Source organism: Haliotis asinina, chromosome 8, assembly GCF_037392515.1.
Source record: "Haliotis asinina isolate JCU_RB_2024 chromosome 8, JCU_Hal_asi_v2, whole genome shotgun sequence".
NCBI classification, from domain to species: Eukaryota; Metazoa; Mollusca; class Gastropoda; order Lepetellida; family Haliotidae; genus Haliotis; species Haliotis asinina.
Genome location: NC_090287.1, coordinates 59,677,492 through 59,705,422, shown reverse-complemented (window position 1 = coordinate 59,705,422; position 27,931 = coordinate 59,677,492). Strand labels below are relative to the sequence as shown.

The 27,931-nt window shown below is 38.5% G+C and overlaps 1 protein-coding gene across 3 annotated transcripts; it reads right to left on the bottom strand.

Annotated features, from left to right (window-relative positions):
* Nucleotides 1-27,931, bottom strand: LOC137294185 (protein-cysteine N-palmitoyltransferase HHAT-like). Of its 3 annotated transcripts, none has more exons than XR_010957512.1 (12): nt 27,684-27,931; nt 25,603-25,786; nt 23,104-23,168; nt 22,569-22,679; nt 21,221-21,415; nt 20,357-20,614; nt 19,075-19,397; nt 18,582-18,617; nt 16,107-16,308; nt 8,706-8,850; nt 3,980-5,305; nt 1-3,929 (listed from the first exon to the last, which is right to left on the bottom strand). XR_010957512.1 is itself a non-coding variant. In XM_067825178.1 (12 exons), the coding sequence occupies exons 2-11, from the start codon at nt 25,775-25,777 to the stop codon at nt 5,202-5,204; spliced, it is 1,614 nt and encodes a 537-aa protein (XP_067681279.1). In that variant the 5' UTR covers nt 25,778-25,786; nt 27,684-27,931; the 3' UTR covers nt 1-2,886; nt 5,153-5,201. The 3 variants fall into 3 exon arrangements, 2 of the variants coding, with proteins under 2 accessions (XP_067681279.1, XP_067681278.1); XM_067825178.1 differs by having other exon boundaries at nt 1-2,886; nt 5,153-5,305; XM_067825177.1 differs by having other exon boundaries at nt 1-5,305.

Below are 27,931 nucleotides of genomic sequence, written 5' to 3'. Positions count from 1 at the left end.
TTTTCACATCTTTTTAGCATGTTTATTAGCAAAACAAGTTTTGTAATATATACTTGTATACATTAACCCTTAACTTCAACCAGGCAGCATTCTATAAGAAACAATCACAGGATTATCTGACAACCATATTTGAAATGCGACTTGAGGTATTCTGTCATGAACTCCCATGTGGGCTTCAGTGTAAAAGTTAGCCATTAGCACCGACAATAATTGAACGTTTAGTAAAACTGATAAAAATAGCTGACAATCTCTTCTGCATCCTTACAATAGAACATGAAGGCTTGATCTGATATGTTTCATTTACAACCAGGTCAATGTAAAAGTCTCATTGTTATTCTGCCAGCAAAACATGCAATGCAACATATAACATCTGACTCATTGTATCTGGACATGTTTCGATGTAGATTTGTACACCCTGTTCTTACACCCTGATATGAAAATGGTGCACCACAACTGCAGAAGAATCTTGTCAAAAACTCCCTGTAAGCAATAAGCCAGAAGCTGTCTTGTTTCGTTTTGTTTCCAGAAGAATGCATGCTGTATCAATATGTACACAGCCCATGCACGAACCAATATGAATGAAGCATACTTTCAAGTACATACAAACATGTCATAGGCATCATATCCTGTGTCAGACACCAGTCTCACTCAAAGATATATGACTGTCAGACACATGTCACGCTTCCAGCTGCTACACATGAGACACATATATCAGGGTCAGACACATGTATATATTAGGTCAAACATGTATATATCAGGATCAGACATATATATCATCGTCAGACACATGTATATATTGGGTCAAACATGATTATATCACTGTCAGAAACATATATCAGGGTCAGACACATGTATACATAAGTGTCAGACACATACATCTCAGTGTCAGACACATTTAAATCAGTGTCAGACAAAAATCAATGTCAAACACATATCAGTGTGAGACACATGTATATCAGGGTCAGACAAACATAAAACAATATCAAGCAAATATCAAGCATTAGGCATATATACATGACCACTGTTGTTATATGGAGGGAAACACTTGAACACTTCAGTGTTGGAATTCATGAAATATACATCTGAGAAATACAATAAAATACGCATAAAAACTATCACCTCCAAAATGTGTAGCAAGGATTCAAGAAAAGTGCTCAAAGACAACTGTATGTACTGACAATTACAATAATTAGATCCAGTAAGCGCAAAAGCACCAGGCCTCTAATAACTTAATAAGTGCAGAGTCTAGAAGTCTGTTGAATAAACAAGAGCCTTTGAGTTTATTAGAGGAAATATGATACATAAAGTTATAAGTTGGGTACTGCAAATATTCACATAACAACCCACCAAGTCCCATTTTGTCTTTCAAACACTCTTTACATCAACCACACTCAGGGACTTCTTTTACCTGGACGGCAGATGACACTTCGTTCACATTCCTATAATAAAAGGCGACTATGCTTGTAGTAAGAGGTGACTAATGGGATCAGGTGGTTAGACTCGGTGACTTGGTTGACACACCTTATCGGTTCCTAATTATGCATACTGATGCTCATGCTGTTGATCACTGGATTGTTCGGTCTGGACTCAATTATTTACAGACCGCTGCCATATAGCTGGAATATAACCGAGTGCAGTTTAAAACTAAACTCCCATTTTTATAATGATCACTTGGGTGTTTGTGCTAATAGTCAACACAGGAAATTAAAACGCAGTCATAATGCAGCAGTATGGGTTTCAGTGCAGTGCTAATAAATCTCTTTGTGACATGAAACAAGCATGTCAAATAGGCATTTTGTATTGTTATAGTAACACAGTCAACTTTTAACACTCGATGATCTCTTGTTATTTGTGCCTCAATCATCCCAAGAGTGAGTTAGTGAGTGAACTTGTCAACTAGACACATTATCTAAAACTAACACACCAAGGATCCCATTAGTGAAGACAGGCACAGAAATGGTACACCAAGGGCTTTAGAAATGGTCAAAGCTGTGAAAAGAGGCACAGGACTGGCACACCATGTGCTTTAGAAATGGTGAAACCCGTTTTATTGAGATTTTAGTGCAGACTAAAGATAACAGGAACAGTAAATGCTGTGAAGACAGGCACAGGACTGGCACACCATGGGCCTTAGAAATGGTGAAACCCGTTTTATCGAGAATTGAGTGCAGACTAAAGATAACAGGAACAGTAAAAGCTGTGAATACAGGAAGAGAGGAACTAAGCCTTGGCAGTTTCTGACTGCCACAACCATGTGTCCCCCACCCACATAAAGTGCTGTAGCCTACATTCTTCAAATTTAACACACTCACGACATATGAAACCAGGCCATTCTGTTTTTTTCATAATCAATAGCTTTCAAAATAATTGCTTTTGTCTAAAACCTTAGGGAAGGGGAACACCTATTATTCTCCATCTTTCTCAGTCCTGACACAGATGGATTATGGTCCCAGTTTTGAAGGTCACACAGTTCTGTGAACAAGAGGATTTTTTTTCAAAATCGGCCAAAGAAAACTAGGGTTCTTGTTACTACAAGAATTATGTACTGCAGTGTGACAGAGGTAGAACACTGTGATGTAGTGGTGTCTAATGGAATGTATGGTGCAGTGATAAAGCTTCATCATAACAATGTATTGCAGGGCGAGACTGAGGTAGCAGATGTAGTTATGTTATAGTGTGCAGTTATAAAGCACAGAATAATCTATTTCTATTACACTCTCACGTGGGTTGAAGTCCCTTCTGTAACTCGCCTTAAAAGCTATCGAGAATTTTCACCACTTACAGATGATGGTGAGAGATGTGTTTCTGGAGAACAGAAACTCTCATGACGTCAGCCATTGGACTGTCTGGTCTGGAATTGGTTGTTTACAGATCAACGTCATACAACTGGAATACAAATCATCATCATCCCAGCTCATTCAATATCAGTGTCCAAAATGAAAAAAGCTGCAGATTGGAGAAAGCTCTAGCTGCATCCAAAACATACTTCATAAGTGATGCCTATTTATTACATGCAGACATAAGGAGTTTGAGACAATTTGAATATAGTTGCTTTATTTTCAAGACACTCTGACATACTGTGACTTTTGCCACCGCTGTGAAACCTCTAAGTGTGGGTATGATGTTGACAGGCCAACAAACAATTCTGGTTTACAACATGAACAAGGGTATGGACCTGACTCGCCTACTGACAAACTGGTTTGCCACTTTGGTGAAACTTTGAACAAGGGTATGGACCTGACTCGCCTACTGACAAACTGGTTTGCCACTTTGGTGAAACTTTGAACAAGGGTATGGACCTGACTCGCCTACTGACAAACTGGTTTGCCACTTTGGTGAAACCTTGAACAAGGGTATGGAGTTGGCAAGTCCACAGACAAAACTGATACAAACTTGTACAGGATCCTGAAGTGACAAAGGGATGTAACTCTGCATGGAGAATTGCAAAGCCTTTTGACTGAAATCTGATGACTACATAGATATAGACATGCAAAGGACAATGCACAGTGACATGGCTAGACACACATTCCTGCCATATATGATACAAAGTACAAAGGCAAAGTGACATGTGACTATTGTCCTTGATTATTGCCATAGAAACCAACAATAACAATAACAACCTAAGAATATGCACTTGGGAACCTGAACAAGGTCAGTATGGCAAAGCCATGTTTTCCATTAAATGGCCAGTACTTGACTGGCTTCAAATGATGAACTGTTGTAGACAGGGTAAGTTAATTGTATTTTGCTAAATAAATACACAACCATATAACAAATAACAAACATTAAGAACTTTAGAAATATTATAAGGTGTATCTGTATGCAAGAGAGAAGAAAATGGACTGAGATACAGTATCAACTTGGAGGGCTTGTGAGGATATGAGAGGTAAACATGATATACTGGAGGGCCTATTCTTACACAGACTCACCTGGGAGATAAACATGATATACTGGGGGGCCTATTCTTACACTGACTCACTGGGAAACATGCATGACATACTGAGGACCTATTCTTATCTTCACTGGGAGACAATCATGGAACACTGAGGACATATTCTTACCCCATATCCACTGGGAGACAAGCATGGCATTCAGCAGACCTTTCCTGGCAACTATGAGATATACATATACATGAGAATTCCGGACCAAACTAAGTCAAGGCATCATAATTTAAAAATTATGCAATTTGAGCAACATTGTGATATGTCTTGAACAGCCCATATTTCATGTATAAGGAGAAATACAGAATGTGTTAGTGTCTGGATGGTCCAGAGCAGAACCTGCTAGCCACAGGATTGCTAGGGTTCCATGGTTAGTCATGCAATTAAATCTTTGATGACAAGACAACTCTATTGGGTACACAACAATAATTTCCTAGTCTCTTTCTGTGACTAGTCATGCATTCCTTCAGACAAACCTTCAGTCAGCTTTAGTTTATCCAATATGCGTACACAAGTATTTTTTGCCAATTCTTCCCCAGCAACCATTCCTACTGAAACATTATTTTGCCATCCTGTAGAGGTAACTACTCCTGCAGTGGTAACTACTCCTGCAGTGGTAACTACCCCTGCAGTGGTAACTACTCCTGCAGTGGTAACTACTCCTGCAGTGGTAACTACTCCTCTAGTGGTAACTACCCCTGCAGTGGTAACTACTCCTGTAGTGGTAACTACTCCTGCAGTGGTAACTATTCCTCTGATGGCAACTACAGGATTGGGTTGGTTATTGGGGTAGTAAAGCTGGACTAATCCCAGGCCTAGTTTTGTTTGTTTGTTTTTGTTGTGTGTGCGTGCGCGCAAGTCTTTATGCAGAAGCTTCACCCTTATGCACCCTTGCCCAAGGTTAGGAGACAGTCGCAGGGATATTTGATTACACTATCTGCATCACAGAGACGTAGAGGTCTGCATGGGTTTAAGCTTCACCAAGACGCACACTTGCCCAAGGCTGTGAGACACCTACAGATTTCCAAAATCAACTATCTGCATCAGGTAGATGTTGGTGTCTGCACGTGTTTACCAACCACATTCTGTCAACTACAGCTGTTATATTTGAATGCCAGCCTACTCACAGGGCCTACATACTGTGACTCACAGGCCAAGGTTATTGGTCAAGTTGTCACTAGTGGAAGTTTAAGAATCACACAGTAACTCACATGCTCACATAGAGAGATAAACATTTCAAGGTTATTGGTGTGGAGAAAGCTAATCCTTCCTGCGCTTGAGGGCAAACCATCGCTCCACTTCCATGGCATTCTGTAGGTTGATGTAGATGAGAATGTAGAGAGCCACCCTGATCTTGTGAGATGCTGCAAGGAGGATGTAACATAGGTCATATTTGTTATTACACTTTCTTATTACAAATTATTACAAATTCTTAGTACAAATTCTAGTACTTTTTGGTTGAGTAACATCCAAGATTTGAACCCGCACCCTCAGAGTTAGCCATCTAAACGCCAACACACAAAGTCACTGGGAAATTGTTTGAATTGTTTGACCAACATAAAAACCCCTTCAGGGCTCCAAAACTGTGTCTGTAATTATGCATCCACTTCTTTCTGTCAAAGGATTATATTCCCACTAGCTGCCTATGATCTCATATTTAATGTCATGGCAAATATTTTTTGGGAGAAATCTGACATCCGTCATCTTTACTGAATCCGAAGCTCCAGACAGACTGGAAAAGGTGAGTCATAAACATCAGGCTGAGATTATCAGACAGATCGCTGATACCTCTTCCCTGGACATGAATGCACTGACCTGATGTGTAGAACATACTTATTACCCAGAAGACATCTGTAACAATCATAAATATGAAACCCACCTTTTCATTAATCTTCCGGAGTGAGTTGAGTTTCAAAATCAAATAGTTCACTGAGGGTGTTTCAGTTAAGCTGGAGTGACCCAGTCAGAGAAAGTCACCAAAAACCAAAAACAGCTGGGTCAGACAAAGACAAGATTCATGCTTTCTGGTCAAATCGAACCTCACCAAAGTTGAGTGGAGCATGGAACAACTAGGGACATATTGATACATAGTGAAATGTGGCACCAAGGATGACTAAGGATGGCACTACCAAGGCCATCACCATGACGATGATAAACAATAATATTCTCAAGACAATTGTACCAATCTGAACCTGATGATGATGATGATGATGATGATGATGATGATGATGATGATGATGACGACGACGATGATGAACATTAATACTCTCAAGAGAACTCTACCTATTTGAACCTGATGATGATGATGATGATGATGATGATGATGATGATGACGATGATGATGACGATGATGAACATTAATACTCTCAAGAGAACTCTACCTATTTGAACCTGATGATGAGAGAGATCTACCTCGTTGAACAGGCTGATGCACTACAGAAGACTCCTCCTGCACTGCACTGACTACTTTACAGTGCTGCGAGCAGCCAGTTAAAATCAATACACTTTCTCTGTGTATGTAATTGTTTGCTTACTGTCAGCATCCTAGATACAGATACTACACTGTGCAGATCATTGCAACTCACTGTCAGCATCCTAGATACAGATACTACACTGTGCAGATAGTTGCAACTCACTGTCAGCATCCTAGATACAGATACTACACTGTGCAGATAGTTGCAACTTACTGTCAGCATCCTAGATACAGATACTACACTGTGCAGATAGTTGCAACTTACTGTCAGCATCCTAGATACAGATACTACACTGTGCAGATCATTGCAACTCACTGTCAGCATCCTAGATACAGATACTACACTGTGCAGATCATTGCAACTCACTGTCAGCATCCTAGATACAGATACTACACTGTGCAGATCATTGCAACTTACTGTCAGCATCCTAGATACAGATACTACACTGTGCAGATCATTGCAACTCACTGTCAGCATCCCAGATACAGATACTACACTGTGCAGATCATTGCAACTCACTGTCAGCATCCTAGATACAGATACTACACTGTGCAGATCATTGCAACTCACTGTCAGCATCCTAGATACAGATACTACACTGTGCAGATAGTTGCAACTCACTGTCAGCATCCTAGATACAGATACTATACTGTGCAGATAGTTGCAACTTACTGTCAGCATCCTAGATACAGATAATACACTGTGCAGATAGTTGCAACTCACTGTCAGCATCCTAGATACAGATACTACACTGTGCAGATAGTTGGAACTTACTGTCAGCATCCTAGATACAGATACTACACTGTGCAGATAGTTGCAACTCACTGTCAGCATCCTAGATACAGATACTACACTGTGCAGATAGTTGCAACTTACTGTCAGCATCCTAGATACAGATACTACACTGTGCAGATCATTGCAACTCACTGTCAGCATCCTAGATACAGATACTACACTGTGCAGATCATTGCAACTCACTGTCAGCATCCTAGATACAGATACTACACTGTGCAGATCATTGCAACTCACTGTCAGCATCCTAGATACAGATACTACACTGTGCAGATCATTGCAACTCACTGTCAGCATCCCAGATACACATACTACACTGTGCAGATCATTGCAACTCACTGTCAGCATCCCAGATACACATAGTACACTGTGCAGATCATTGCAACTCACTGTCAGCATCCCAGATACACATAGTACACTGTGCAGATCATTGCAGGTTAAAGCTGGAAAAACCTACTCAGCCAAGCTAGCTTTCAGAAGTCCTTGACAAGAGAGCATATATCTGGTAAACAAACACATAAATATGCCTGAAATTGATAGCCAAATGTCAGGCAAGTAGGAGAAACAGCTCGTGTGAGACACAGCAGAAATAATGTGCCTAAGTTGTTCGTGATGTTGATCATGAAGCTGTTGTAAACAAAAGGTGTATGTGAGGTCAGACTTAGAGTACATTTGAAAACAACAACAAAATAAACATTTCCTGATCACACATATTTTAATTGAAAATGTTTGTCATGCTTCTTGAAGGAGCTGAGTAATGATGGTGTTGGTGACATGGAAGATTGTGTGTCACTGTGACCCCACCTAGTAGTCAACGTTCATGCTATCGCTCTCTGGTTTGCTGGTTCAGGCTTGATTAAATACAGATAGCCATGTTACAGTCAGAATATTGCTATGTTACAAACTGACTTCAAACTGACTTCAATTCATGATCAGTCATGATGATGCGCGTTAACAATATTTAATCAACAGACAGAGTGTGACTAGCATGTGGGCATGAGGCAATATGTGTGATCAACATGTGGGGGTGTGACAAAATGTGTGATCAACATGTGGGCGTGACCAACAGAATATTATGTCAGATTATGCATGATTACAATAAGGGAAAGATCACTGACACCCCAATCACTGCACCCTGCCCCTTCCACACTCACCGATCCCCTCACTCTACCCAACACCACCCCATATTTCAGTTAACCTGACAGTACAGTTATTTTACAAAATCTCAACACAAAATGAAAGGAGGTTATATCAGTCTACTGTTTTACATAAAGCACAAACAATCTCAGATCAGTTTCAATACCTCCCACAAATGATCCTTTTTATCTTCATTGATTTTTTTAGATTTAGATAAGAACATAAGAAATCAAAAATATAATTAATCTAAGAGAAACATGATACTTTATGCATCAGTGTAAAAAGCTCTATCTCAAAAGAAAATTCTGAAAAATACCAAAACATATGATAAATAATTGAAAGGAAGAAAGCATGACTCCACCTTCAGTTACAAGTCTCTTGAGAAAGATGTCTCCAAACGCCAGCCCTCCAAAGAAGTAGAAGACGGCAAAGCAGGACATGAGGAAGAGTGGAACGACCAGGACACAGCGGAGGCGTCGAACCATTGCTGGTGACAGATACCTTGCCTACACACATTACACAGAACAAAAAACTCATGAACACTGACAGTGTGGAGATGAATGTAAGGCATGATGTCATATAAACAGCTAGCATCAGAAACTTAATGCATCAATCCCATGTTACAGCGATGGAGGTTGCAATGATGGCAAACTGAAAATCATTGTAGAACAAACTTTATGGATAACTACTTATAGATCCTGAATACAATGTTTTAATACAGATACTTGTACCACTGTCAAGCAGTATTTGTACTGAAACACTGCACTCATGATATAAATGGAGTTGGTAGCCATTGGTATTAAGTTTGTTCTATACCATTTCTGCTTGACAACGGTAAAAGAAACCATCAAAACATGGTACTCACGATATAGAGGAAGATTTATTCTAAAGAGTACTTTCAAATGCCACTGAAAGGTTATGATAGCAAATGATAAACATTGTGTCTAACAATTTTGTGAACAGGATCCATTATCTAAAATAGCATCCTCGATATCTCCAGGGTATACGTTCCAATAAGTCTCCACTATACCTGGACGCATCTACGGCTCTGCCCGATAAATTTATTACCACCCTTTGCTGGCTCCGCCTTCTCACAGTAGCCAATCAGCTAGGCCGCCATTATAACCGAGCTTGCCAGTGTCAACAAAGGTAGCGGTCGCAACTGCGAAGGTTTGCTCGGAGTGCGTTCCAGATTTTACGGAAATCATACAAACAAATTGACAGGTCCGAAACATTAAAACAACATATGCAAGAACGCCTTCTACCTCTTCCAGAGAACCTCTGCATGGTTTCTGTTGCCAAGTATAATCGGTTAGATAATTAAAAAACGAAAGTGAGTTGTGATTGGTTCGCTCAACTTCCCAGCGTAGACACCTGACTGGATCAAAAGACAGTCAAGGGAGGTAATAAAGTTATCGGGCAGAGCTGTAGATGTGTCCAGGGTATAGTGGAGACTTATCGGAACGTATACCCTGGAGATATCGAGGATGCTAAAATAGAGGCATGTTATTTTGTATGTTATTGAGAAAACATTGACGAAAACAGTCCCAAAACCATGGTCACATCTTCGTATATTCTACTGATGCACAAAACAATCTGAGTAAAAACACTGAAACCGTCATATTCTGGATGGTACATGCCTCAGGGTCTTGTCCGAATTAACAGCTGTTTGTATACATTTTAAACTTTATTTATTAAAAATGAAAAGTGTTCTACTCAACAATTTAGTGAGCAAAATACATACTTTTATTCTGAAATATGATATTTATGATAAAACATAAAAGGATAATAAACCATTAATAATTTAATGGTTTACATTTATGGATGTTTAAACATAATTTTATCTCAGTGAAAGCTTTAGAAATCTGAATATGAGTATATTTTTTAGTGAACTGCATAATTTATAAATGAGTTCTAAATGACTTGGAAGCATATCTGTTGCCATACGTTCAATGGATTATCTTGAAAGAAATAAAAGCACTGACGTATGGATCCTTAAAGGTCACATGCAACAAAAATACAACTTTGCAGATTCTGATACCTTTCGGTAAGCACTTACCGAAACAAATCATCAAAAATACCAATTCAACCTATAAAGTTGAAAAAAACGTGATGAAAGAAAAGCCCGCAAAATTGAAGTTCAAACGATTCACTAAATTTCACATGTATTTACAAAACCCAACATCTCTATACACATTCTTTATGGATAACAACTTCTTCTAGTGTATATGATTTTGTTGGACAACGGTATATGAATCCATACTGAAACAAGGCATCAATTACAATAAAAGAAGTTGTTATCCATAAAGAATCTTACATTCTTGTGACTCGCCATACTTCTAAAATGCCCATCAAACAGATCATCTTTCTGTACACACAATGAGCTCTCAGCGTATCAGCAAATGAACCAACCAATCGGAAGCCGTCGTTACATTTGAGAGCACATCCATCTGCTATGACTGGGTTCAGTCTCACAAAGGGCTTCGTTTCGAGGGAAGTAAGCCCAAGTACAAAATACTGCACTTTTGAATCGCAATTGTACACTTATAATTTTGTATACTTGTTTCTATACAAGCAGCAATGTATATTATATGTCATGAATAAGTGATAATTGTGTTTTAGTTATGTTTGATTTTTTGGTTGCATGTGATTTTTAAAGTACTTTCTGAGACAGCGATCTCATTTGCATGCGCACTGGATCATAGTACACATCTTTTCAGATTTCTCAAAAGCATTAACAACACAAGTTGGTATATTATAAGCATCTTTCTAAAAATTGGTCTTCAGCACCCAATGCTTGTTGTTTCAGGCGACTAATAGGATTGGTTGGTCAGGCTCACTGACTTGATTTACCATGTGTCATCATATACCAAATGCATAGACTGTGGTCATGATTTTGATCAATGGATTGTCTGGTCTAGGCATGATTATTTGCAGACTGCCGCTGTATAGTCGGAATATTATTAAGTGTGTCATTAAACAACAAACACATCATTCAGAGAAACCATTTCAGTCTATGTTCTAGAAATAGCACCAGTCTGACTACACAGTGAACAGATTCCTATTCTGTTACATATCTTAATGTTACACACAATTATTTCTAAAGTATCAAAGAGGAAAGCATTTATTTATGGAATTCCCCCTATTACATGTGTTGCTGAAAGCCAGTTCTAACCATCCTTGATATCTCCAGGGTATACATTTCAATAAATCTTTCGATAAAGCTAGAAAATTCATCCACAGTATGGTGGAGATTTATTGGAACGTATACCCTGGAGATATCAAGGATAAATTCTAGCTTGCTAGTGGTGCTGTGTGGGCATGTACATAGAGCTCAGGTCACAAATCAGTTAAAGTTATGCCCTTTCGGGCACTGAGGGTCCTTGGATGGATGACTGTATTAGGCGGTTTGACTCCTTACATTTTCTAAGACTTTAGTCTGGCCCCTCAACAATGCTGTTTTGATGCAAGTGAGTCTGTTCAAAACTGCCTCTCTTCACCCAGAAGAAAATGGGTGCCTGGTGAGACAATTCACATAACCTTCAAACGCCTCCAGGCAGCTTGAGTTATCTGGGAAATAAAGTGTTAGTGAGATCTTCAAGTTGAATCTCTCAGAAATAACTTGCAGATATATTCCCCATGAATATCCACGTTAGAATGCTGGCCTTCAGTAATCCATGCTTGTTGTAAGAGGTGATTAACCAGATCTGGTGGTCAGACTCGCTGATTTGGCTGACACATGTCATCAGTTCCCAGTTGTGCAGATTGATGCTCATGCTTTTGATCACCAGATTGTTTGGTTCAGACTCGATTATTTACAGGCCGCCACCATATTGCTGAGTGTGGTGTAGAACTAAACTCACTTACTCACTTGCTGACATGCATAGCTAAAATATGATTGATTTTGTTGAAAATGCCAAAATGCATGAAAACTTCATCAGGTAATAACTGTAAAAAAGAAATGTTTGAAACATATGTTAACATTATTTAAAGAATAATACATATGCAACTGGGATCTCAAATAACTCATTTACATAATGTTAACCTATGACAAATAATTGTATCTCGCAAGCATATCAATGCATATTCCACGACCATTTTCTATGTCAAAGAGAATTCAATCTGGAATAGATTACTAAATACATAAGACTGCTTGATTAGAATATTCCATTATTAAACTCACATAACCTGAATCACTGAAACCATCACTGTTTCCTTGGCAACTGCACACAAAAGCATTAACCAAAGAAAATACAATGATGAGACTGAAAAATGTCTCTGTATACCATGTTTAAATAAACTCATGCAAATACTAATTATCTTTGATTATAGAGTGCTGGAACCTGAGTAGACATAATGAGAGTAAAATATCAATGTTGCCTGTGGTAATGGCCAAGTTCAATTTATTTTATTCACCTTGGTACAAAAATGTGTGTACTAACACTTCTGGAGAAAAAAGCAATGTCTATTCTTGTGTTTTAGCACTCACAATTCTGAATGAATTAGTCAGGGAGTATTAATTAACAAGAATTGTAAACCAAAAGTTACTGTGTTCTGTAATCTGATTGGTTGAAAAACATGATTAAATGGTATTAGATTCCCGGAAACTGAAAGACTATTCACCGCGTATTGACACGTAAACAATTGTTTTGTTGTGTCATCGACAGTGGTGACGTCGTTCAAATCATATTGTGACGTAAAGTTAGAATGACGTCACAAATGAGCAACTCCAGATGCTACCATGAGAACCAGCTGAAACGGTCAGCTGATGACACTTCACTGCTGTGTCCGTATTCGATGTAAACGAGTGCAGACACTAAAACCCCTTTGGTTTACTTTTGTGTTTACAATGTCGATAAACATCATGTGTTGGCCAATTTCCGGGTGTTATTGAGTATTTGAAGCACGGGAATATTTCATTTGAAACCTCCGGCTGACGCAGTCGGTTCCAAATGCATTCCCGTGCTTCAAATACTCAATAACACCCGGAAATTGGCCAACACGTGATGTTTATCTCCTAAAAACACACCTACAACTAGTACAAGGTGGAGGAAAACACTTCAGAGACTTAAGTGCTGACAAGCTGCCTATTTTTTAAACCAAAAATTTGCCAAGATGTTGTTTCAAGCCAAAACTCAGAAATTCAACACTTGAAGACATGTTTCACTGATTTCTGATTCCAGGAATAGCTGTTTGCAGTTGCCTACGATGCAGTATCTTAATTCAGAGCGCAGTGTATAGTGCAGAGGGCACAGGGCCAATAACTCATTACTTGAATTTAGAATTGGTGTTTAAAGCCACAATCATTGATATTCAGCAATCTGACAGCAGTAAATAATCCAGTCTGGACCAGACAAACCAGTGACTGATATCATGAGCATCAATCTATGCAAGTGAGAAACTAAGACATATATCATGGTCAGGGAGTCTAAAGATGAAATTCTGACCCAGATCGAAACTGGGGGTGACAAAATTAAGAAATATTAAATGAGAAGTGAAAACATTGTCTGGGAATGAGAAAAAAATAGAATATTTGAGCCTGTGTTGAAAAACCACTGTAGCAAGAGAGTGAGTGAGTGAGTAAGTAAGGTTTTATGCCACTTTTAGTAACATTCCAGCAATATCATGTGGAGGAGTGATGAGCGAAAGCTTTAACCACTTGGCTACCCACCCACCCCTTGTCGTCAAATTCTAGGTGAGTGGGTTATTTGCAAGCTATGGTAGGAATCTTTCCCTAAGACAGGAGGGAAAGACAGCTAACAATTGCCTAGTCCTTAAAGGAATCCGGACATATAACATCAAAGCACTCAGACTACCATCCTCATGCTTTAATTACAATAGTTCAGAGTAAAACTGTTCTTTATTACAAAACACATTGGGGTAGAGCAAACTTCATGTCCTTATTGAAATATACATCCTTCTAACCTTCATTATTTCCTACCTGAAATATGTAAATAACCTTCTGATCACCTCATGCTTTACAACCCATCACATGACGAATGATGTTTATCTCAAAAGTAGCTGCCGATCTGTGGTTCTTTCATAGATTGGTGGGGCGGTGGCGTAGCCTTGTGGTTAAAGCGTTCGCTTGCCACACCGAAGACACGGGTTCGATTCCCCGCATGGGTACAATATGTGAGGCCCATTTTCTGGTGTCCCTCGCTGGAATATTGCTAAAAGCGGCGTAAAATCAAACTGACTCACTCACTCATAGATTGGTGTTTTGTGAGCAAAACTACTGAAAATGCTATCTATTAGGATATAATTATACAATATCATTTCTCTCAAAACATGTTTGTAAACAATTTGAAAGAAAATCTAGTGTCTACATTAGTCATGACATGTCATTTGGTGACAGTTTGTTGCTAAGTCAGACTCAGTTGTATTTAAAATATGCGACAGTGATTTGAAAACAGTAGAGTCTGGACCAGACAATCCAGTGACATTATGAGATTATAAGCATCAGTCTACACAATTATGATATGACGACATGTTTCGAAATTGTCACACAGTCTGACCACCTGATCCCACTAGTCACCTCTTCCAATACGCATAGGTTCGAGAACACCTATCATAAGCCTCCAGTAACATGACCTGATTGTCTCGCCATGTTACACCTCTGTGGATGTTTCGCAGACATTTTCCATAAAATCCTGAATTGCCTGCATCCCTGGAATTTTCTGAGGAATAGTCCCTGACTTTGAATTGTTAACTTGTTTAGGAGACTGATGTAACTTTGCCATCACTGTATACAATCATGAAATATCACATTATTGAAAACTTCCAATTCATACAGTGCTGATACCTGGTTTTGAACCTGCAACCCTTCACTAACTAACTTGGCCATTGTATCTTCTAAGCTACAAAGGCTGTGAAAAATGCCATTGTTTGTCAGTATGAGACATGTGTTCCTCATAACACGGGTAGTGCGAGTAATCAATCCACATGCGGTTAGTGCATGTAGAGGACTCGCTTTGTGCATGCAATACAAGGTGTCAGATGCCAGCTGCATCCCAGTAGATTTCAACAGCAAATATCAAATATTAAAATTATTAAACCATATATTCGGTCGCTTCATAAGTTGGATCAAAACCAACTTCGAGGTTTTGTTTGAAAGAGTAAGCCCTTAGCCTCAGGAAATCCCCTCTGTTGCAGGCATACTTTTTCAAACAAAACCTCAGAGGCAGCTTTGATCCTTTACTTCTAACCAAGATCTTCATGGTTCCTTTGCCAACAGATTTCTTGATATCCATAAATACATTCATGAGGTTGAACTTGAAGGCAATCTCAAAGTCGTTGTTGTGTGCTTTCACTCAATAACAATGTCAAGTTAGCCTTACAAACCAAGGGAGACAACCTCGTTCAGTCGTTCTTAAGTTGTCAGTTTGACAACTGTATGTTAACATCTCACAGTAGTGAAACAATTGTTTTGTCTCTGTGTGTAAATTAAGATTAAATTAATTTTTCAATACTTGTGAGAATTTGTAGCTCAGGAAACTTGAAGAAAATTGCTGAACTTTCTGTTGAATTATCTCATGAGGTGAATTCACAACAACTGTTCAGAAAGTGGTGAAAGTTCTGTTTGTTCATGCAGCAGTCAGCAATATTCCACCTGTATGATTACAGTCTGGATAACTGAGTCTGCACCACACAATCCAGTGATTGACATCATATAGATCCATCTATACAACAATGTCACAAGCTTGACCACCCAGCATGTTAGTCAGTAAATTAGAGAAGAAGGTCAAATCCAGAATCTCACCTTTATATGTGTGACAAATGTTGTGTATTCCAGTTGTCCGACAAGCAGCTCCAGGGAGCATCCTATGTAGTTCGCAATAGACCACAGCAGCAGGTAGTACTCCTCCCCGTGCCACACGTAGATGAAGAGGAAGCACATCATGGACGCCAGGAGACGCATCAGCATTCCGGCTTGGGACCCGCCCAGGGGGATGTAGATGTAGCTGTTATAAAAAATGTCACAATGTAGTTGTCACAGAGACACAGTGTCACAATGTAGCTGTCACAGAGACACAGTGTCACAATATAGTTAATATAGAAACACAGTGTTGCAATGTAGTTGTCATAGAGAATGTTACAATGTAGTTGTCATAGACAGTGTTACAATGTAATTGTCTGATAAATAGTGTTGCAATGTAGCAGTCGTAGAGTGTGATAAACAGTGTCACAATGTACAGATAAACAATGTTACAATATAGCCAGACAAACAGTATTACAATGTAGTTGTCAGACAAACAATATTACAACAGTCTAAGGAAACTTATTCTCAGTGTATTTCGTTACACTCCACCACTGAGTCTAACAAAACCTAGTAGAAGGTCGTGTCAGGTTACATTTGAGCAACAAATGGTCGTCCAATCAAATGCAAGACGGTTAAATAGATTTAACCAATCAGACAATGGCTACTATTTAGGGATCGGAGGGACTTTCTAAATATTCATGTCACTGACACAGATCTCTCCACAAACAAAAATTCGCATATAACACTGTTATTTGACCTGCAGTATATATGCTTTGGTGTTTCTGTTGACATGGTTACCATTAGCTAATATTTCTGCAAGATGATATCTTGAATATTGCCAATCGTTCGGGTACGAACCTTTTCAAGATAAAAAGTTCAAAAGGTATGTGCGAATGTCCACTTTCGCAATTTGGTAAGCTGTGTTCTGATTGGTCAGTCTCAAAGGTTACTTGGCGCAACCTTCTACTAGGTTTTGTTAGACTCAGTGGTGGAGTGTAACGGAAAGTACTGAGGATAAGTTTACTTAGATTGAGTATTACAACGTATTGTCATAGATACAGTGTTACAACGTATTGTCATAGATACAGTGTTACAACGTATTGTCATAGATACAGGTTACAACGTATTGTCATAGACACAGTGTTACAACGCATTGTCATAGATACAGTGTTACAAGGTATTGTCATAGATACAGTGTTACAACGTATTGTCATAGATACAGTGTTACAACGTATTGTCACAGATACAGTGTTACAAGGTATTGTCATAGATACAGTGTTACAACGTATTGTCATAGATACAGTGTTCCAAGGTATTGTCACAGATACAGTGTTACAACCTATTGTCACAGATACAGTGTTACAAGGTATTGTCATAGATACAGTGTTACAACGTATTGTCATAGATACAGTGTTACAACGTATTGTCATAGATACAGTGCTACAACGTATTGTCATAGATACAGTGTTACAACCTATTGTCACAGATACAGTGTTACAAGGTATTGTCATAGATACAGTGTTACAACGTATTGTCATAGATACAGTGTTACAACGTATTGTCATAGATACAGTGTTACAACGTATTGTCATAGATACAGTGCTACAACGTATTGTCATAGATACAGTGTTACAACCTATTGTCACAGATACAGTGTTACAACGTATTGTCATAGATACAGTGTTACAACGTATTGTCATAGATACAGTGTTACAACGTATTGTCATAGATACAGTGTTACAACCTACTGTCACAGATACAGTGTTACAAGGTATTGTCATAGATACAGTGTTACAAGGTATTGTCATAGATACAGTGTTACAACGTATTGTCATAGATACAGTGTTACAAGGTATTGTCATAGATACAGTGCTACAACGTATTGTCATAGATACAGTGTTACAAGGTATTGTCATAGATACAGTGTTACAAGGTATTGTCATAGATACAGTGTTACAACGTATTGTCATAGATACAGTGTTACAACCTATTGTCACAGATACAGTGTTACAAGGTATTGTCATAGATACAGTGTTACAACTATTACAAGGTATTGTCATAGATACAGTGTTACAACGTATTGTCATAGATACAGTGTTACAACATATTGTCATAAATACAGTGTTACAACGTATTGTCATAGATACAGTATTACAACGTATTGTCATAGATACAGTGTTACAACGTATTGTCATAGATACAGTATTACAACGTATTGTCATAGATACAGTGTTACAACGTATTGTCATAGATACAGTGTTACAACGTATTGTCATAGATACAGTGTTACAACGTATTGTCACAGATACAGTGTTACAACGTATTGTCACAGATACAGTGTTACAACGTATTGTCACAGATACAGTGTTACAACACAAGAAAATGAAGCAGCAAACAAAATTCCCCAAGAATGCATTAATATTTCAGTTGTACAGAAAAAACAATTAGGAGACAGTTATAACAAAACAAACTTACTTTCTAAGGAATGTGTATAGACCTCTGTCAAAAAACCTGAAACAAAAATATATAGACTACAACAAAACCAGATGGTGTGCTTTAGAAGCTTTACCCCTACATATCAATATTGCCAGGTGTTTGGTATGCAACAGTACCATAATATCAACAGGTACTGAAAAATGTCAATAGTATTCACACCAGTTGATAGTTTCAATAACTGCAATATATATCTAACACAAATCATCTCAATTAACAATGACAATAACAACATCAGATTACAGTTACTTTCCTTTGGGCTTGAACAGCCACAGGGAAAAAAGTAACGACTTTAACATAGTCAAAAAATATTTATTTCCTTTCCATTAAATTGAGTAACATGATAACAAAGTCTTGAAGTTGGTTAACTAATGTCACAATACTATTGAATATTGCCTGATAATGAAAGAGAAAGAAATTGTGAAAATAACCCCAAATATCATCCCAAAATAAATACCACATGACAGTTACTTACTTCCACATATCAGAATATCGGTAGATATACGAGATGCACTTTGGTCCAAGTGGTGGGTCAAGGTCGTCTAGTCTGGCCACTTGACCCGGAAGGTCATACATCACCAAGTATTTGACCATGAAGTACTGACCCACTGTGTAGCCGATGCCGACGAGGGCCCACAGCGACATCTCCTTCACGGCGGTGATGTTGTGAATCAGGCCGTTGTAGTACAAATAGTGATGGGAAAGCTCCAGGAAGAAGGCCCAGAAAAACACACGTACAAATCCTTTTATGGAAGTAATTATCCGGTCTCTTGTCCAAGCAGCTGGGGTTGAATTCATCTGAAACAAACATTGACATTTGCATTTATTCTTTCTAATTTTCAGGTATTTATTCACATTTCATTCTTTTCAAAACTGTAGTTAACATACAGGACAAATTCTATGGATAACAACGTCTTGAGTTTATTTTCACGACATTTCAGAGCTTATCCTAGCCCCCTCATCAGGCTGAGCTGAACTGAACAGTAAGGCTTAACTGTGACCTCTGCCCATGTCTTAACATAGACATCAAAACGTAGTATTATCTGTTTCTGCAAAAGGCAATAACACTCACACAACAAATACAAAATTATAAATGAATTTGTTGAAATTTAGCACAAGGCTATTTAGAAAGTGCTCAAATATAACATACATCAGATTTACAATTACACTGTCACATTAAACGTTCTCATGGCGGCTGAGTGGGGTAGATGCCTGACTGGCAATTAGGTGCCTGACTTTGAAAGCAGGGGCTTGATGACATGCTATATGATATTACTATATACCTCCAAATGACTATAATTAACTAATCACAATCCAGTAATTACTGAGCTCATGATAGAATTTTCTAGTACATCTCTTGGTTGGTTTTACAGTTTAGGGCAACATGGGAGTACATCTCTTTACTTGTCAATGAGTTACCTTCCCTGCACAGAATGGCTCAATCCACAGGCAAAGGTAGTGGGGGAACTGGTGCAAGTATGCATCATGCACTAAGACACATTAGATAAAGAAGCCACCTTCACCCCTTCATTGACATATAAAGAAATGGACTCCTTTATCTTGTTTTTCACGAATAATCAAGGAAATAAATTCCACAGTGATATGTACACAGTGAAAAACGGATATCAGTTTTTACTTTATATAAGCAATTAAGTCATAACCAACACTCTTGAGTAACAAACATATTTTCAAGTACATTGTACAACCAATCTTAGATGACTCAACATATATCATAGTGACAATTTAAAAAAGTCTACCTGCAGTTTAAACTTGTCGTAAGTGATGAGTGGTCCAGTAAAGAAGAGAGGGAAATAAAACATGTACAACAAGAGATCTGCCACACTGAAGTGGTCATTGTCAGATGTCTCCTCCTTGGAAACAGAGTTATCTCCCTTTGCAGCAATGTATCTGCTTCTCTCAAGGCTGAAACTGGCATAACGCAGAATGACCAGAGCCAGCACAAATATGAACAGGTAGTATCCTTCCCTGGTTTTAGGGATATCACAAAGTTGTTGCTGGAATGAAAAAGAATACAGCTCAGGACTCGCCTGGGACATTTAAATTCAGATAGGCACATATTATCTGGTTAGTGTCTCATTCACTGACTTGTACAAAGGTCTTGTTCCTTAAATCAACTGAATCCTAAATCATACTGATCCTTACAATAACCCTCTTTGTGAAACTGGTTTCAGATACCCATAAATAAAGGTGCCACGATCACACATCTTCTTGTCATCAGAAACGAATCTATGAACACAAATCTGCTTTTGTACTCAGATTAATCATATTGTAAACTAGCAAATTCAGTATGGACCATCATAACACAAGCATTTTATAGTGGGTTAACACCGCCATCTGAAAATGCATGGTGTCAGTAAGCACATCATAAAAGGACCTTCCATGAATTCATTTTATCTGATTACATTTATTCCCATTTTCATTCTTTAGAACTGTTCACGCAGTAATATCGGAGAAAATGTGTGAAATGGCATCGACAGAAATATACTTCCTGTATTTACAAATTAAAAACATAAAGCTGTGAAGTATGCTCATAAATCCATTACACAGGTTATATTTAGCCCAAGAGGTTAAGAAATTCACATCAATACATCTAACCATACCATAAGAGGTGCAAATGCTTCATAGTTGAGAGTAGACAGAAGCAGAAGAGTAACAACCCACACAAGGGCGAAGCTGCCGACCGAGGATGCCAGGTAGCAGATACACCCGTGTGAGATGAAGAACAACACTGTCCGGTAGCCCAGGAGATACGACACACTCACGAGAGAGTATGTCAGAAACACTGGCTTACGAAGCTGAAAGTAAAAACACAGAAGAACAATGAGGACAATTTTATGGTTATACAAACTTCTTTATTCTGAATAGGTGATGTTTTGACACAGATACTAGTGACGTTTTCAAGCAAGCTGTCAACGAGTCTCTGTAGAAATGTCGCTTATACAGAATAAACAAGTTGTATATCCATAAAAATTGTCCCCTTCCTCAACTTCTAGAATGCCAATCAAAGAAGACAAAACAGATGTTGTAAAGCCCAGGAGAGGAAACATGTTCATGAGTGACTTTGTCATGAACAAAGTATAGAAATAACTAAAGAACAAAGATTGTTGCTAAGGTTTAATCTACAAGTCTTCTTCCTACGAACTTCTGTTCAAATCCAGCTATATTACCTGGTTCTCATAAAATCCCCTGGTGGCGAAAAAAATTGCAACACAAATAATCTCCCTTCTTTTTCTATCCAATCAGCACATGTGTTACATCAACCACAGGCAAAGTTTAGTGCAAATGGGTTGCACAGCATAGAGAGAATGACCAGTCTTCTTCCACGCGAGCAAAGGTTCCCTCACTTTGGTTTGAAAAATATTTTTCATGTCAAAATAAAATATCGCCACCATCAAAGGTATACACCCATTTCTTCACTGTATTTTTCCATCTGAAGCAAGGGAAGTAGGTCAGCTGAACAAGAGTAAACACAATGGCCCAATGATTTCGATTGCACTTTCAGTGTTGTGATGTATATTTTGCATATCGTTCAGATATTTTTTCATAAAACAAATTTCAGTATCTACATTTATCCTTGTTCAATATCATATCATACGTGGATATGAGGCATGTGTTTTCATGCTTTGAATGTTTCTGATTGTTTGAATAACATTTACATAGGAAACTGACACATTTAGAGTAGTGTATACTCGCTCTTCTTCACAGGCAATAAAGAAAGTCGCAAGTTTTGTTTCTCTTACCACTGATTCTAGCAATCCTAAGTTGGTCATGAGCGCCTTAGACTTTGGATCTTAACTTTACGATTGGCTTTGGTAAGATGGGTTAGTGAAATGGTATGTTGATCGTAGCGTCATGCTAAGTTTGAGATTTCAGGGGTTTACGATTGGCCTAGGGCTAAGATCGGTTAGTGGAATTGGACCCTGAACTCATCTGACAGTGGAAACTTACATGAAAGAACTGTCTTTCAACAATCCGAGCAATGATGACATGGCCGATGCCCCAGGGAAGGAGTTTCCAGAAATAACCTGACCAAAAATTCCATTCATAGTTTGAAACGTCCTGAAAAATATGTTGCAGGTCATCAAACACAAAATTCAATATCAGGTTGATCACTATCAAAAACAGCAATCATTTTACATAATATGGAGTATAGGAATTGTCTTCTTCCCTACTGTTTATCACTGCACAGAACAATGTCCCATGTACATGTACTTAATGGTGTCTGACATAATCCAGTGGTCGATAATGTGAGCCAACATTTCATATCATCAAGGACTGATGACAAACAATCCACTAAGCTAGTGAGTCTGACCACCTGATCCATTTAGTTGCCTCTTGTGATCAACATGTGAGTAACTGTAAAATGGAATATCAGCTTTCAAATTGTGACAAAACAACACTTTGAAAATATGATTATAACTGTACAGGAAGGACATCAAATAATTCAAACTGAGACAAAAAAGACAAAATGAAGCCATGGTACCTTCTTCTGCCCTAGGAATGACCAGCCATCTATGAAGTCATCTTCCGTCAACAACCACTGATAGTCTGCAAAAGATGCAGTTAAGTGTACAGTCAGTTCTCCCTGGAGGCAGCAGGGTAGCCTTGTGGTCAAAGCATTTGCTTGTCATGACAAGGACCACATATGATTACGTGGACACAATGTGTGTTGCGAATTTCTGATGTTCCCTGCTATGATATTGTTTGAATATTTCTAACTTCGGCATAAATTTAAACTCACTCTATCACTTTATGTTTCAGTTTCAGTACTACATGATTGCAATTCATTCCACACTGACTATAAAGAATTTATCTTGTCATTCACAAATGTATACATTCAGAACCAGTTCTGAAGTAAACATTGTCAAAAATTCGACAATTTCAGACTACAAAATCAATTCTCCTGAAATGATAACTATCAACAAAATTTGCTTTGCACTTTTTACTTGGTTTGACATATTTTGATTGAAAACAAATTACCACAATTTCAAATTCTAATTAAGAGGATTTCTTCCCAGTTAGCCTGGTAAAGGATAGTGGGGAATGGCATTCTCACTGAGACATCATCTGAGTGAGTGAATGTTGTTTTATGAGATTATCAGCAGTATTCTGGTGCATCAAGACAACACGTCAATCTGCCTTATATCATCAGTGACAATGATGACAAACATTTTGCTCAATATGCTAATCTAATTTCATGTATTCAGGGGGCAGTGGGGTAATCAAGTGATTAGGGCATTCGTTCACCACGGCAAATGCCCGGGTTCGATTCCCAACTTGGGTACAATTGCTGGAATATTGCTAAAAGTGGCATAAAAACATGCTCACATGCTCACTCACTCACTCAGCACTAACTCTGTTTCTGCTTATTAATTCTTGAAATGTCTGAAAGTGTTTTCTACTTACAGTGTTTGTGTTTGTATAATCGGGTTTGAACTCTCCATATTCATCTACAGTATGGTTCAAAATTATTGAGAATAGCTAAAGCATTTCATATTATTAAACGAGAACAAATCAGATAAAATTGAATGTATTGTGAAAGTGAACTGACCTTTTCATGTTGTGTAGGTAACAGTTTAATATTTTATCAAGTCTCCTTGAGCTTCACGGCACAGTCTAAGACGGGTAGGCATACTTCCTATCAGAGAGGTTAGTGTTTCGTGAGTTATGCTGTCCCAGTATCGGACCACTTCTCTCTTCATGTCTTCAATTTTTGTCAACCCCTTTTGATTCACACATTCCTTCATCATCCCCCAAATGTTCTCAATGGGATTTAAGTCAGGACTATATGCAGGAAATGGTAATGCAGTCACATTTTTCTCCTGAAACCACTGCTTGGCATGTTTTGCGGTGTGTTTAGGAACATTATCTTGCTGCAAAATCCAGTCATTTCCATAAAACACATGTGCACTTGGAAGGAGAAAATTATCTAATATGTTAGTGTAGCGTTGACTTGTCAGATTTCCCTCAAACACACACAGCGGGGTCGTTCCTAATAAGGATATCCCTCCCCATACATGAAACTTTGGGCTGTATTTAGGTCGTCGATACAACGGTGCTGACGCAGACTTTGTCCATATTTTCACATTATTGGGATATACCCATATTGAGCTTTCATCAGTAAAAATCACATTTTCCCAGTCAAAGTTTTCATGTGCCAAACACCACTCAACACGCCTGTCTTTATGTTCTTGTTTCATGAAAGGAGAAGGAATTCCAGTCTTTTTCTCCCATCCAAGATCAATCAAATTTCTTCTAACTGTAGATTTTGATACAACTGTTGATCCCCTTTCTATCATTTCATACCTGATGTTGGAGATGCTTGCCCTTTGCTTTTTAGACGCTAAAATTCCCAGCCGGACGCGATCTGAGAAGTCCAATTTTCTGGGTCTCCCTGCTCCTTTCTGGTGCCCAAAATCCTTTCCCTCTTTAAAATTCTTCCTAATCCTATACACAGTAGAAAGAGGAGTTCCTGTTCTCTCTGCCAATGTATTTACATCATCAATTCCTTGATTACACAACTCAAAAATCAACCTTCTTTTATCTTCAGCAGACATTGTTGACAGTGCTGAGGAAAATGACGTCTGCTACAAATTCAGGGGAGGTAACTCTAATTGTACTATACTCAGTAGGCCAAGATGAGTTACCTCCCTTATACCATTACTTAGTTTTAAGTATCAGTGAATCAGTTGAGGTGTTAGGATAGCTCAAAGTAAGAAGAAAAATTCTCAATAATTATGAACCAGACTATAAATTCAGAGTTACCTCCTGTGTCGACACACATAACACTGACAGATTCTAAGCAATATAATCCGTAACTAGCATAGCGTCTGTGACCCATCTGGAACTCACATAAAAACAGGTTCCTGGGACCTTTCAGTTGAATTACAAGTTGCGTATACCTGTTACACTGTATACCAAGCTTAATTGCCTTATTGTATTCTGAGGTTGTAAAGTTCCATCAGTAATGACAAGTGCTTACACTGAGATGCTTCAAACAGCTTGTATGTGACATACAGTATGCTGCCGATGCCAGTGATCATGTAGAAGATGGATTCTGGTAGAGGAAGTCGTCCATGGAGTCGCTGGATGCTACTGCTACCGGAGGATGGACATGCATGAGGGAAGAAGCCAGATGCTGAACTCCTTGTAGCCATTGTGGAAATCTAAAGTAGTGAGTGAGTGAGTGTTATGGTAATGTTACAAGATAAAGACTTGGGGGTGGACTATACCATTGCATAATTCAGTCTTTGCTAACAGACAAGGTCAGTTTTATGGACTTGTTATAAACTGACAAGGTCTTGGATTCAGTGCAAGCAAACCATTCTCAATGTTGAGTTTGATGAATGAATTTACAGAAATCAAGATGTATTCTCCATTTTTTCTTACTTTATGTAGGGCAGTCTGGAGGCCTAATGGTTAAAGCATCCACTCGTCACGCTGAAGATCTCGGTTCGATTCCCCATATGAATACATTTTGTGAAGCTCATTTCTGGTGCCCTCCATCATGATATTGCTGGGATATTCCTAAAAGTGGCTCAAAATCATACTCATTCACTCTTTCACTGGCAGAGATGATATTCAAGCCAATTTGTGCACCACTTTCACAGGGAAAAAAAACTTTCAGAATGTCCCACTAGACCTCAAGACCAGTGAGTGGACACAAAGTAGTAGTCAAAAATAGCATTTGTAGATTTACTTGACCATCAACACAAAATTCACTGGTCACCAGGGCCACAGCAAATATATCATTTAGTGGTCCTGATGAAATTTTCCTAGCCAGGGACCACAGGACCAGCGTAAATTTCGAACACTGCTTCCAAACTATGTATTAAAGTCTCACCCTCCTTTCTGATGCTATTATGAATGAAATACAAGTCACATTCAAAACTGATATCCAGGTTTCCTGCATCATGGAAAACACTGTGATATGAATTGGGGAGTGAGGGGGGAGAGGTGCGGGGGAGGTTGGGGAACTTTTTATTTTCAATTTTACTAACATTTACCACACTTTAGGTTGAGTAAAAGCCTCTGAGTTGGACCACATAAATCCCTGATGGACTGATAACCCCAAATACACAAATATCACATCACAAGTGACACTGATTACATGTGGGCCAAGCAGGATTTATCAAGTTTCACTCCCAAATCAGGCTGCAAATGATTAGCCTCTGGGCACATTAAATTGATCATTATCAAAACATCTTAAGATTATTTCTCAATGTAATTTGTAAGCTCTTGAAATTTAATAAACAAGGCTGATACATCTTGAGCAAAAACTTCAGCTAGCCATGAAACTTCAAAATTTTGTTATATCTCAAGAAGCTTGCAACAGTTTGCACATACGATCTTCCAGTCTGTAACACTGCTATATCACTGAATTAGCTGTTGCACAATCTCTATTGGACATATGTTGATTAGTAATTATATCACCTATAAATCTGAATGGTTGTAATTCATGTGGGATTGTACATAAATATTAATGCCATATAACACAGAAGGAAATGGTTTTATAATGTGTAATATCCTTAACTTTGGTTAGAATTTCCATGTCTTTTATATCAACATTACATTTTTCAGTATTTTTATAATACGATTTAAAACTTATCGTAAACACCATCAAATGTGAAATACTTCACCGAAATAACATATATAAAAGCGTGCAACATGCGCACGTGGGCGGTTTGTAAATAGTGTAGACCATACAATAAAGTCGCATGTATCACAAGCATAATAATATGCGATAAGCTTGGGTCCACGTGAAGAATTTATCAATACTTCGATTTATCCTAGGTTCCATCCACAATTATGACTCCATAAACAGTGAGAACGGACCAAACTTTAACTTCGGAGCAAGCTTAAGTTCGACATAATGATGTTTTACTGCAACTGAGATACGATTACGCAATCATGTAAACAGCTTCAACAGAGATTGAAAGTTCGTAGATCATTCTACAAGTATTCGAAAGGTTAGACACACGTACCCGGAACCCCCATGTCTTCGACGCCCATTTTACTATTAAACTTCTTAACGGGTTGAAGAGGATCTGTATGTCGTCTTACCTTTCTGCCTGATAATTCCCCTGACCTGCACTTAGTGGGTCGACAATGTGGGTGGGTGTGGCAGTGTGTGAGTGCCTCACATCAGTTGTACTGCTTCAACAAAGCTTTCTCCAGTAACGGAACTGCATATCGTATGTCACTTGTGACACTGTTGGTAGGTATGCCACGCAAGTGTATCCGATTACATATCGCATGTGTGCGTGGCACCAGGGCAAAGCACGTCGACCAATGCCATTGCTGCCTGTTAG